Genomic DNA, 13,468 nt, shown 5'->3' on the forward strand with positions numbered 1-13,468 from the left:
AATCCTAATCTATAAACGTTGGGCGAATCGCCCTTGTCGCCGGCGATTGAAGGAATCGTGGAAGTCCGAAAGGTGAGCCGCCTTTGGGATCGATCAAGAGCGGAAGGCGTTGTAGAGTGTGAGGGCAATAAAGCATGAAGGAACAATGGGATAAAATATCTTGATCGACGTCAAGGGACTTTATCATGACCTAGCCTGTTGTCGCGACACCTTTGCGCCAGCTGTGACGGAACCTGCTTTCTCTCTCAGCATGTTCCGCCACCTCGACGTTAATTCGGCTCGCGCTGGTGGCGCCCCTACGCGGCCTTCCTCCACCACGGCTTCGCGAGCGCCGGTCGTGAAACGAGCACTTCCTCTCCACAAACACTCTCTCTCTCTTTCTCTCTCTCTCTCTCATTTCGGAAGCCCTGCTCATCAGATCGCTCTCAGCGGACCGTCCTGGTGATAGCTCAGGGCGTACCGCAAACTGGCTATCGTCAGTAATATGCGAAGGCTGGAAGACTTCGTTTTCGTCGAAATCCTCAGCTAGAAGTGAGAAGGAGAACTAATCGTATGCTGGCCTCTGGTTCAGTTTGCACCACCCCTCGTTCGATAAAAGGAACACTAAAGGCAAATACGAAGTCGACGTGGACTGTTAGAACACTATTCTATAAACGTCGCAGCGCTTGTTTCAGCCAAGAAAAAAATAACTTAGTTTTTGAGAAAAAGGCGTCTAAAACGTCCGCATACCTTCAGCGCCATTGAAATCGTCCGCCCTAGAACGGGGAGTGGTGACGTTGCATACGCCATCACCGCCCTTTACGGCCGTGGGTGAGTAAAACGGCGCCCGACAGGTGGCGCTATGGTTTCTGGGCAAAACGCAACCGCCCGGACATGGAGAAACCGAGCCAAGACAGAGCGTTGGATTTGCCGCTACAGCATGGTCAAGTGGCGTGGACCGTCCGGGAATCCCACGACATCGCATGGAATTGGCATTCTCCGCTACTCGCAGTTTGTGTAAGTTTCACGAGCCAGCAGAACCAGCGCAGCACTACAGGATAACGAAACTACTGAAAACGAAAGCGCGGGCGGCGCAGAGTGGAGAAAACGAAACCTTTCGACTGCCCGCGTCGTTGTCAAGTGAAGCGTCAGTCAGTTCTTTTTTCTAAAAAAAATCAAATAGAACTGGATAAGTACCATTTTCTTTCGCGTTATAATATAATACAATGTTCTTTTTACTAAGAGTGGTTGAGTACTAATGACAGAATTATAATGAAGAGTGCCTTCGTCATCTGGCTATATAGTACTTGAATACTTGAATGTCCCGGGGGAGCCTCTAATCGTGACCTGCATTTACGTCAATTTCTCGACTACTAAAGCTCTGTTCGCGATAAAACTGACTCCTTAGACATTTCGAGCACTAAATAATATTTGCCTTTATTTTCCCTTTAACCTCCAAGAGGAATCGCGAAGTTTGGTTCATATTTTTTATCTACTCAGAATGCACTGAACGGAACAATGCTGGCGATTACAGGGTAACTCACGTTGTGCGAACACGACTTCACGTGCACAATGGCGCGTTTGAAGCATCAACGGAAGCTGTGCAAGCTAGCAAGCAACACATATGTACGCGTACAGGAGGCATGCATGTAGTTATCTCAACGGAAATTTCATTCGTTCTGAGTAAACACTTGAGAAGCTGGGGGCATTACTTTCTGAAACGTTTCATTGTGAGATCACAGGGGCACACCATAGATAGCACAAATTATGCTTAGTTTGAGCTGCTACATCATGCTTCGCTCACAGATGGGCCAATTACTTAGGCTGCCTAAGTGGTATTGGCTGAGGCATGTACAGGGGGTACTTACAAAACAACCTCTGTGCGAAGTGAAGCTGAACGCGGAGCGGTGATTCATTCGCTCATTCCAGATTCATTAACGAATCATGCCCGTCGTGGAGAATTTCGCGGAGAACATTGAACCATGCAATCGAATTTTAACACGGAACTTGGGCCTATAATCACCTTCCTCAAGCTAGTTTAATTCTGCGCCTCTCTGCATGTAGCGACGAATTACGCACGTTTCAGCTCTATATCTATCAGTGCTTGTCACCTCAATTCGTACTCTTATCGCAGGAAAAAGGCGGCTGACGAATCACACCATGATCCATAGTAAGCATTTTCCATACAATATATTTCGCGCTGCGTTTGTGACCTCGTGTTTTCACGCGTTCTCTCCTTACAAAATCTAAAAGCGCGGTCTGGCGTAAGTCTCTCGTCCCTCACAAACATTTAAAAAGTTGACTAACAGGTTCTGCGCACGTACGAAGCTGCAAAGAGCAATATATATATACATATATATATAGAAAGCGAATTCAGTTGTAGCAAAGATGACAAGACGACATACATGAGACGCGCAAACACACTCAGTAAGGAAAAGTTAGGCTACGAAGAAAACAACGCGGGAAACACCTTCAAGTGGAATTTTTCGGTACCACGCTATCTGATAAGTGACTATCGCAGTGTTAAGGTGAATGCGCTGGGGTGCTATGGCAACCCGAAAAGACCACAGTTGGCAACTATGTGATCGCGAGTGGACGCTTTCTTCGGTATCTGTGACCGATGGCTTCGAGAGAAGTGTTCGGGTTGTTCAGTGGTTGACCGCATTTCCCTTAATCTGACTGTCTTGACCGAAGCTAGCTTTGTGATATTTGGCGAGGTATGACACGCCTCTGACTATTGTTTAGACGGCATTTCCCCTTTTCAGCATTTGCGGAAACGCAGAGGTGTAACGACGCCATTTTTTTTACGGAGGATCTCTTTGAGCTACTGTACACCCCGTGACCGACCCTCGTGACTGACTGTACCAACTGAAATCAAGAAAACAAGCAAACCTTTAATTGAGGTTACTGGCATGTATTACTGCTCCGCAGTCAGTTTATCGCTGCGGAGCGCCAAGCTGAAATATCGTCGAACATGTGTTACAACACGGAAAGTGATTGCCCCACATTGTACGTGAAGAATATGACGAAATCTGAGGGGGCTTTGTTGTTTGAAGTCTCTTATCACGCGCAGTAGCAACTACCGAAAGCAAGTGAGGTGGCGCAGTTCGAATGACTACCGTCTACGAGTACTGAGTGCGCTGAACACCCACTTGTAGCGTGCATGCATTAGAGTTGTTCATTTTAGTAGTTAAAAAAAAAAAAATGGTTGCTACGTTAAACACAGTTGGCTTGTGCCCCGTTTCGTTGTCCTGGATTCTCAAAGCTAAGGGGGAGCAAACATGCCCTACTATGCTTGGCTGTTATGTGTAAAGGCAAGCATTTTCCTTTTGTTATTTTTACGCTGTCGCCTGCTCCCCAGCAAAAGAAGTCGGCCCCGCTGTGACTGCTTCGTGCCGTAATCTTGTCTCCTGTGTTGAAACGTAGACCTCGTGAAGCTTTGATAACCAGGCTTCAACTTCTGCTCGAATATACAGTTTGTCACTCTTGCACATCATAAATTTCGTGCTCTTGATGTGTTCCCTGCTGCTGATCATATCGCATGACCTGCCGATAAAAGAAAAATTCATGCAGACCTTTGTTCATGAACTACGGCGCTCTCCTTTTATATAAAAAAATGGACCTTGAAATTAAGCAGTTAAAAAAGCGTGAGCAATCTGTTTTGTTGCCTGCAGCCATTGCTACCACAGGTAATGCGGCATTTTTCTCATACTGATTCGCATTGCTATTTTGCAGGAATGCCACATGTTTGTGCTGTGGAGTGGCCTAGCGCCACAGTGAAGTGTTCCTCCTGATAATGCCGATCTGTTCCGTGCCCGGATGTGATGGCAGCACTGCCAGCTCGTACCACCCGTTTCCTGAGAAAGGGGAGGACGAGCTGCGTGCCAGGTGGTTCACAGCCATTGGCCTAGCAGAAGACGATGTTGGGGATGACGACGAATTGCATGTCTGCTCTCGCCACTTCAGGCCATTTGACTTCATTGAGAGAGGCGTCGTGCGCAAAGGTGCAGTGCCTTCCATGCGCCTCACGCTGAAGGTGTCCTCAAGTCCCAGCCAAACAAGTCCAGCCAAGCGGAGGAAGAAAAGCGCCAGCAGAGAGTTAGACCACTTGGAGGCATCCAACGTCATCCTTGATGAGGTAGGCTGCGGCACCAAGCTTGAAAACTTCTCACCGATGTTTTCCCTCATCTGCAGAGTTCTCCAGGGTTTTCTTGCAGTCTGTTTTTTTCCAGCTATTGTAATTGTGTACTGCTGTCTATTGTCTCCATTGAAGCTTGCCTTGTTGCCACAATGTTGATGACTGGGTCCGTTAGTACGAGCTGCATCATATTCAAGCACCTAACGGCTAGCTAATGCCCTCATGGCTTTCCATTTGTAGCATCAAAGATACCTTACAGCTGAATGCACACTTTACAGAGCTCAGTTACAATATCAATCTATGTATTAAGGCCACATGTCACGAAAGTAGTGATTAGTGATAAAGCGCACACAATGTCAAGGGTGCGTGTTGACATTGGCATTAAACTCTTACAATTTGCCTGGCTGTAAAAGGTATTCTTTCTTCCCTGTAAAATTTCACTGTTGATGAACAGGAGAAGTGCAACAATACCCCTGTACTTTCATACTACTACCCTGTGAAGACTGCATTGTTTTACTTTGTTGTATGTTTATGTAAAAATTGTTAGCCACTGATAAACTGATCATGTGTTTCGTAATTTGTGATCAACCTACATTTGCACATTCCTTCTTACTGACACTTTTCAATGTGTGTTTTCCGACAGAGGTTCTAAATAAGTCCTGAAAGTTAGCTGGCAAAGGTGCTTTGGTTCTATATACAAAATATCACAGATCAAGTTTGTTTTTGTTTGCTAGCATTAGCCGGTGAGGAAATTGATTCTTGCTTTTTCTGTTTCGCCTTCTTTCTCATCTTCTAAGAAAATAAATGATTACCTATGCATAGCACTGCAGATTCTGCTGCACTGAGCAACACAGGAGCACTTGAGCAACAAAGTGCTTGCTCTTGAAGTTGCCCGACTTCGAAAAACAATGTGAAAACACATTTCGAGCACATTTGTGCAGAATGATCACAATTTATGAAACCGAGGAGCAACGGGCCTGTTTTCTAACTGAAATTGGGCATTTCAGAGAGGCAAGACTATATGCAGTGCTGAAATCAAGACATATTGCTAGACTTCTTCCTCCTCTATGTGTTTGACTTAGTTGTCTGGCTTGTGGTACCTAATGTGTTCTTCTTTGTGCAATTAACCTTCATGCATAAATTTTATGTGCTATATATTTACTTATCGACTTTCACTTTATGAGCTTAAGGCTTGTAAGAAATGTGGTACAGGACACTAAAATATAGATGGGTACAGGTTATCAAACATTTGTTCTTTTTGTTAACATGCCTCCGAAATAGCCATATATATATATATATATATATATAGCTAAGCTTGCACCGTAATTGATCTGATCGTGTTGCCTAATACTCACAACACCTCTAATTTTTGCTGGAGCAGACATGGTTTAACAATAATAATATCATCATCATCAGCCTATCTTTATGTCTACTGCAGGACAAAGGCATTTATAGGATTTTCCTGCGATCTCCTATTACCCGTCTTCCGCTAGCTGATTCCAACTCGCATGTGCAATTTTTCTAATTTCATCACCCCAGCTAGTTTTCTTACATCCTCAATTGCACTTCCCTCCTCTTGACACCCATTATGTAACTCCAATGGTCGACCAGTTATCCACCATATGCATTACATGGCCTGCCCAGCTCCATTTCTTTATCTTAATGTCAAGTAGAATATCAGCTGTCCCCATTTACTCTCTTCACACCGCTGTGTTCCTGTCCCAACAATTTTTGTTCAATAGCTCTTTGCGTAATCATTAACTTGTTCTCAAGCTTCTTTGTTAGCCAAGTTTCTTCCCCATATGTTACTACCAGTAGAATGCAAGGATTCTACACTTTTATTTTCAATGACAGTGGTAAACTCCCAGTCAGGATTTGGTAATGCCTGCCGCACTGCAGCCCATTTTTATTCTTCTCTAATTTTCATTCTCATGATCAGGGTCCCCTGTGAGCAATTGACCTAGATAAACACACCCCTGTACAGACTGTAGAGGCTGACTGGTAATCCTGAACTTTTGTTTCCTTGCCAGGCTATTGAACATTATTCTTGTCTTCTGCATATTTATCTTTAACCTTACTTTCTTGGTTAAGGTCCTCAACCATTTGTTGTAATTTGACCTCAGTGTTGCTGAACAGGACAATGTCAGCAGCAAACCTAAGATTGCCGAGATATTCACCGTTGATCCTCACTCCTAAGCCTTCCCTGTCTAATAACTTGTATACTTCTTCCAAGCACGCTGTGAATAGCATTGGAGTGATCGTGTCTCCTTGCCTGACAACTTTCTTGATAGGTAAATTTATGATAGGTAGGAATAATATACATAATCTCAAACAAATGACTACTGGCAAATGGTCATTTATGCTGTCTCTACATCTATATGCTATGTTGATTTTTCAATTCTGTACATAACTAAATTCAACAGTATTCCACAAGCAATGTTCTTTACTTGTTGTTGACCTATTCTATATCAATGTCTGCTGCAAAGTCAGCAGGTGCATAGTACTTCATATTTCCTGTTCGAGTATAATAAAGCATCAAGCATCTGCACTATAGGGTCTTGTCAGCATGCCATGATGATATCACAAGATTTGATAAAATTTATAGAAATGTTCACTTCCATGTTTTTAGTGTTCTCCAATAGTCTGCTAGGGATGTTTGGTTAAAGACAACAGTTACTGTTTGCACTTGCCAGTTCTCTCTCTCTCTCTCTCTCTCTCTCTCTCATGATTGGTGTCACCAAAGTTAGAGGTAATAGGTTTGACCCGTCTTCACTTCAACTTGTGCTTACACAAATGTGATGCTTGTACACATTAATTGAAGTTCTACTAATGTTCTACTAAAGCAAAAGAAAAAAAGACACTTAAGGTCAGACTGCGGCAGCCTGTGTCACAGTCTGAGAACACAAGATTTGATAAAATTTATAGAAATGTTCACTTCCATGTTTTTAGTGTTCTCCAATAGTCTGCTAGGGATGTTTGGTTAAAGACAACAGTTACTGTTTGCACTTGCTAGTTCTCTCTCTCTCTCTCTCTCTCTCTCTCTCTCTCTCTCTCTCTCTCTCTCTCATCTTTGGTGTCATCAAAGTTAGAGGTAATAGGTTTGACCCGTCTTCACTTCAACTTGTGCTTACACAAATGTGATGCTTGTACACATTAATTGAAGTTCTACTAACGTTCTACTAAAGCAAAAGAAAAAAGACATTTAAGGTCGGACTGCGGCAGCCTGTGTCACAGTCTGAGAACTTTTGCAGCCCAACAGTCGCCCCTCCCGTAAAGCTGCCCGTGTAGCTGCCTTGAAGATCTCGGACACGGTGCGAAAGTACAACCTGGCTGCAGCCTCTGTTGGAGAAGATGCAGACTCGGATGAGGACTTCGACCTGGATGCTGAGGTCCGCGCTGAAGCAGGCTCTTTTGCCAAGCTGCCTGTGTCGCCCACAAACATGGTAAGCTGTGCACCATGTTGCAGCACTGCAGATTTATTTTGGTGGCTGTTACGTCTAATACTTGTCTGAATAATTTGAAAGTTATTTCTTGGTCTTACATTTTCATATTGAATGCTCTGGTGAACTTATGTTTAAGTCGGTCTAAGTGTTATAACTAGGCTTTAAATTGGCCTTCAGCAATTTTTTGTAGAGTGTGCAAACGTATAGTTCAACATGAAGGCCACTAAACATTGAGGTTAAGCATGCAGGCCGATCTGCATGGTGCATTTGAAGTTTTTTCTACAAATGCATACTCACTGTGATATTTTTATGAAAAGGCCACTTAGCCCTTTAACTGCCATAACAAATTCCGAAAGAAAGCTTTAGAAGTGCAAATCACATTGACAAAAGTCATTGTGTATTATTTTCTTCAAAATTTCAAGAAACTGAACACATACACATGTGTAAAAACCACCGAAAATTCAAGAGTTAGCTCGTGATCGGCACCAGAGGACGCTCATAATGCAAGTTATCTTGTCATTGGCAGTTAAGGTTTCAAGCACCTTCTTGCTTCTCTTTCAGAGGGTGCTGGAGATTTCTAATTGGGGTACCTTCTAAGGCATTTGATGTTTTGTCCTTGCAGCTTGTGTTTCATAAGGTTAGGCTGCAGTTGATGTCATTATTGCTTCTGGTTAAGTACTGTGGCAGCTCTATATTACTGTGGTTTCTATAGCATTTTGACAACATTTTGAAGTGTAATTGTGCTAGGAAAAAATAACACCCCTTGTTTTAAATTGGCATGTCTCAAAATTAGTGAAATCATCAATTCTATAAGATCTGCATAGGCACTTTATTTCAGACCTGGCAGCAATGTTCAAGGCGTAGGTCATCCCAGACAGTGTTGCAGATTATCTGCTGGCCAGTGCAAATAATCACTCATAGCTTGAATCTCACTGCATGTATAATGCTCTAGTTATCGCTCCCAGTGCCTCCTACTGGTGGTAAAAACGGCAAGCTTGTGTATCTGGCTCACAAAGATATGTGTGTTGTTCTCGGCCGCAGGTGCCGAAGCCGGCTGCAGTGGCGGCACCAGTCAGGCACCCCACGAAGACAGTGGTGCGCTGCATTGTGGACAACTCAGCGAGTACGTTGCCCCTCGTACTGGAGTGTGAGGACGAACCTCTGACGCAAGTTCAGCGCGATGCCCACATGCGTGCCCAGAATGCCTACAACCGCAGCATGCGTCGCATCAACGATGCTCGGGTGAGCCTCGCTTGCTAACTGCACAGTCTCTGCTGACAAGAGTCTCGGTGCTGTTCGTTTTCGCTTGGTGGTTTCAAAGTGTACTGCACCCCGGGGTGCAGCGGGTACAGTAAAACCTCAGTAATTCGAGCCTTGTTCATTCGGAAAATTGCATAATTCCGACTCATCCTCTGGTCCCGGCAGGCGCATGTATGATTCAATGCAATCAAACTCTCGTTTATTCGGGCATATTTGGCTGCATATCGATTAATTTGGACAACTTTCGGAGCTCGGTGAGCGAGGAGCGGAGCAAATTTGTGACGCAAAAGAGCAAGAACGGCGCTAGCGTCCAAAGGAAACGAAGCGGCAAAGTCCGCATCGCCAGAGTCAGCGGAAATCGTACGTTAGTGACAGCAGTGCCGGAACATTTCGAGCCTATTTGTGCCTTTAACGCCTTTATTCTTGCGTTTACTGCCGCGCGTAACACCACATTGGCCACTTGCTTTCAAAATTGCGTAATCGCTATCCATGATTGCATCGACAGCGGCTGCAGTTTCTTCCAGAGCGGTTGCGGAAAACAATAGCTTTTTTACTCTCTAAGCGCGTCGGCAGTGTACCTACAGAAACTGCGTAGTCGCCATCCATGATCGCGTAAATAGTGACCTTGATTTCATCTGCAGTTGTTGCAGCAAATGGTAGTTTCGTTCTGACTTGGTGCATGCACCGCCAACCGTGTACCTTCAGCACCACAAGGTCACCGTTAATAATCGCGTCAGTAGCGGCCGCGGTTTTTCCCGTAGAAGTGCGGAAAATGGTAGATTCGGTTTAAATCGGTGCAGAGCTGTTGAGGATGAAGAGCACAGGCCACATCATGATGAATGGATAATGGATGGATGGAAACTACTTTATTGTAAATCAGGCAAAGTTTAATCTGTTGGCAGGACAATCTATTGGCGATCAGCTCACTGTTGAGAAAATAATCGGGATGAGCATGCGGTAGTGCAAGCGTGTCACAAATCAAGGTGCGTGCTGCGGCCGTGCTGCGAAGGAAGTCGTGAGGCCTCGATTGCCACTGCAAGAGCTATTGAGTCACGACATGATGAGAATTGCAGGTTCTGCACTGCTTTTGTGCAAAATAGGAACAGGATTTGCTCATTTATTCACAAAATGAAAGCGTGTCAATGTAGTAAGCATTTGCTTATTGTTTTCTGGATACCCTCAATAATTCGACATTCGGTTAATTCGGACATTTCTTCCGGTCCGGTGAAATCCGAATTAAGGAGCTTTTACTGTATTTGAAAACAAACACCTGAGTGAAGAAAAAATGTCACTGATCGGTTAGAAAAACCAGTGTATTTGAATCAGATTTGATACAAAGGTCGCTAGCTCCCTTTTACTAAATCTCATTCAATGAATCTGCCATTAGCTTCAATCACGGCTTCAATTTGGCTCCTTAAAAACAGGCCTTAAAGGGATCCTCACCAAGTCACAAAACAAATTTTGGTTATATGCTGGAAGTTGTTATGTGCCCTCTAGGGAGCATTCTACCACAAGAATTTTTCGTATTGCTTCATTAACAGCCAAGATATAAATATTTCAGTGCCACGAACCCGTGATTTCAGAGGGCGAGCGTCACTGCCAACACAATGCTCTCTCTACTTGCCCCCGTCTAGCTAGCCTCCGCAAGTGAAATTCCTGCCCTATGTTCTCCCATACCGGAGCTGGAGGTTCGCGTGACACTCCCCCACTCCCTCGCTTTTTTTGCTGTGCAGTGCACTTCTGTTGATGGTCTTTAGCGCGAGCTGTTGCGTTTGTCTCGTTTCGCGCAGCACATGATTTTGCGCACTGTGCACAAGAACACCTGACTAGCGGTATAAGTCAATGCCGCACGAACACTGACACAAGCGGATCAATGACTCAAGTGCATCACAGAACATGATCGCACACTGGAACAAAGTAGAAAATGAGTTTTGCTCTCCACGTGAGCAACTGCACGACATGGGAATAAGCAGACGAAATGGAAGTACATCTCTTTTGTTATAGTACGAAGTAAAACAAACACCTGGAGACATTCAGTTTGTAGGTTTTACTATTTCTCTAAACTTTAATTGGTCTATTGATGCAACAGATTAAGCAAATAACTGCTGTGGCCTTGAATAATTCTCAGTCATGTGCCACTATGAGTGACGTCACAGCACTGCCATGTATGTAAGTGCACTTGTGTGATATACATAGACTCTCTGGCTGGGAGTGCAGCGCTTGTGAGGAACAGGGCAAAAGCTGTTTGGTTTGAAATTTAAGCTTTTCCACAGCACACAGGGATGTAATGCTTAGCAAACACGATTGTTAGCACGCATTGTATGCACTGCACTTGTCAGCTCAAAATGGCCTGACCTGGTGAGGGGCCCATTAACAGGGAGTTTTCAGTTAATGTAGCCAATTGCATTGACAATGGCTGCCTTCAAGGAATCTTTGGCATTGTGAGGTGCTGCTTGTTGGACTCCCTTTCAACAACACTCCATACATAATAGAGCTCATGTTTAGAGAATTAGGGGGGGGGGGGGGCACATGTTCGGAGTGATGTGGTTGTGAGAATCATCAAACGGCTACTCTTGTGTAATTGAAGTGGTGTGTGCTAGTGCAGAGTGTTGTTGGAATGTATATGGTCGTCCCTGTGTGACTTGCTCAATCCAAGGCCCCTTATCACCATTTCCAGCACTCCAACATATGCAGCGTCTTTCACTCTGAGACCTTGAGGGAAAAAGATTGCGTGGCATGATCTGAGCATCTCTACTGACGATCTCTAGGACCATGACAGACAGTGTAAACTTGAGTGTTCATGGTAGGAGGAACATCCATAGGGCTGCTGCAAAGCTGCCTTGCCACATTCATAAACACTACAATCTCGAAATCATTGCAGTCGGTGATATGTGCATCTATCACAGCATGCTGTTTCATTTCGTGGGGCTGGAGCAGGGGGCCTCATCTCAGGGTGGGCCTTCCTTTCAGAGTCCACATAAGCACTGCCGCCGCATCTGCATGTGGACTCCATTGTATATGGTTCAACATGTTATCTTTAATTTCGAAGACCATCATGCACACATAGCAAACACATAGACAAGAGATTTCTTGTTTTCCACATCATTCTGCATAGAGCTTGTGCTCTAGGCACAGTACACCTTAAAAGGACCCTAAAGATTAATATTAAGTCAACGTGGACTGTTGAAATACCATCCCCGAAACCTCGAAATGCTTTTTTTGTGTGAAGAAGAGACTTGTTTTAAGAGAAAATGCGTTCTGAAGCGTCCACGTACCTCTAGCGCAGTTCAAATCGCCCACCCTCCGATCGAGGAGTGGTGACGTCATGGTCTCATAGTGACTGTGCGCCGTCGGTGAGTAAAACGGCGCCCGCAGATGGCGCTACAGCTGTTCTGCGCAAAACGCAAATGCGCGGCCAGAAACAGAGCCGACAGCAGCGCGAAAGCGGAACTATGGTGGCTAGCGGAAGGGAAAGCGCGCGACGATAAGCTGGTTCCTTATTTTATGACGCCAACTTCGACGCTTGTTGCAATGGACGACCCTGACAACTTCACATTGGCTCACGATGCTGGACTCGACTTCAGCGATTTAAGCACTGATGAACGTGACCTGCTGCTGAGGGCTCGCACTGCCGGCGTCATTGCGTACTACTACAACGGCGGCCTGCTTTGAAAGGCACTTCACATGACTTCAGTAAGTCGGCGCTGAACTCGTAATCCTCTGGACGAAAGTGCAGCGAGCACACTATGTTATTTTTCGGCTCTTTGCCAACACGCTGTGGCAAAGGTACGGCACTTAACCACTTTGAATGGACAGGTTCACTTGTTGGCTCACAGTGATAAGTAACGCTGGATTCGCCGCTGCGACTGCTCTTGGCCAAGTTCCGCGGACCGTTCACGCATCCCACAACATCACATGGGCGTGGCATTCTCGCTGCTTGTTCCAAATGCAAGTTTCACGAGCCATCAGGACCGCTGCAGCACGATGTGATAGCGAAACCACTGAAACTCCAAAGCGCGCATGGCGCAAAGTCGAGCGAAAACGAAACCTTTCGATCACCCATACTACTCAAGGGTAACGCCAAAATGTTATTTTTTCTTAGAATCGAATAGAAGTAGACAAGTAGCATTTTCTTCCATCTTATAATCTAATGAAATGATCTTTTTAATACGAGTAGTTGAGTACTAGTGACATAAATTATGATGAGGAGCGCCTTCGTCATCGGGCTAGTACCGGAATGTCGCTGGGGAGTCTTAAATCGTGTCATGCATTTACCTCAATTTCTCGGTTACTAAAGCTCTGTTCGTGATTATGTTGACGCCTTAGACGTTCTAGAGCATTGCTTTATCACTGACTTCATAGTAATCTTTAGTGTCCCTTTAAGCAGTGACAAAGGGCAAATAATTGCCATTTTGAGCCAAAAAGAAGACACATTTCCAGGTTACAGCAGTTTCATGTTTCTTTCCTATCCGAGAATGTGCCAAAAAAAATTTAATCCTCATCAACACAGTAGCAATACTCAAAGTAGCATTTTTTTCACAAGCCGATGACTCTGCGAAAACAAGAATTTCCCCATTTCTTGCAGCTGTAGGAGACAAGGAGGAATACCGCATGCTGACTGATGCTTGCAGTGATACCAATCACGCAC

General features: G+C 44.7%; 1 protein-coding gene across 7 annotated transcripts in view; it reads left to right on the forward strand.

Moving 5' to 3' along the window:
* Positions 1-897: 897 nt before the first annotated feature.
* Positions 898-13,468, forward strand: part of row (zinc finger domain-containing protein relative of woc) — a 104,200-nt gene continuing 91,629 nt past the window's right edge. For 2 of the 7 annotated variants that reach the window (XM_075693101.1, XM_075693108.1), the window contains exons 1-4: positions 2,537-2,696; positions 3,715-4,117; positions 7,369-7,560; positions 8,602-8,802. In XM_075693101.1, coding sequence (XP_075549216.1) covers positions 3,776-4,117; positions 7,369-7,560; positions 8,602-8,802 — 735 coding nt within the window. In that variant the 5' untranslated portion in view covers positions 2,537-2,696; positions 3,715-3,775. The other 5 variants (XM_075693106.1, XM_075693104.1, XM_075693105.1 and 2 more) reach the window with 5 other exon arrangements.

The sequence above is a fragment of the Dermacentor variabilis genome, chromosome 5 (genome assembly GCF_050947875.1).
Source record: "Dermacentor variabilis isolate Ectoservices chromosome 5, ASM5094787v1, whole genome shotgun sequence".
Classification (NCBI taxonomy): Eukaryota; Metazoa; Arthropoda; class Arachnida; order Ixodida; family Ixodidae; genus Dermacentor; species Dermacentor variabilis.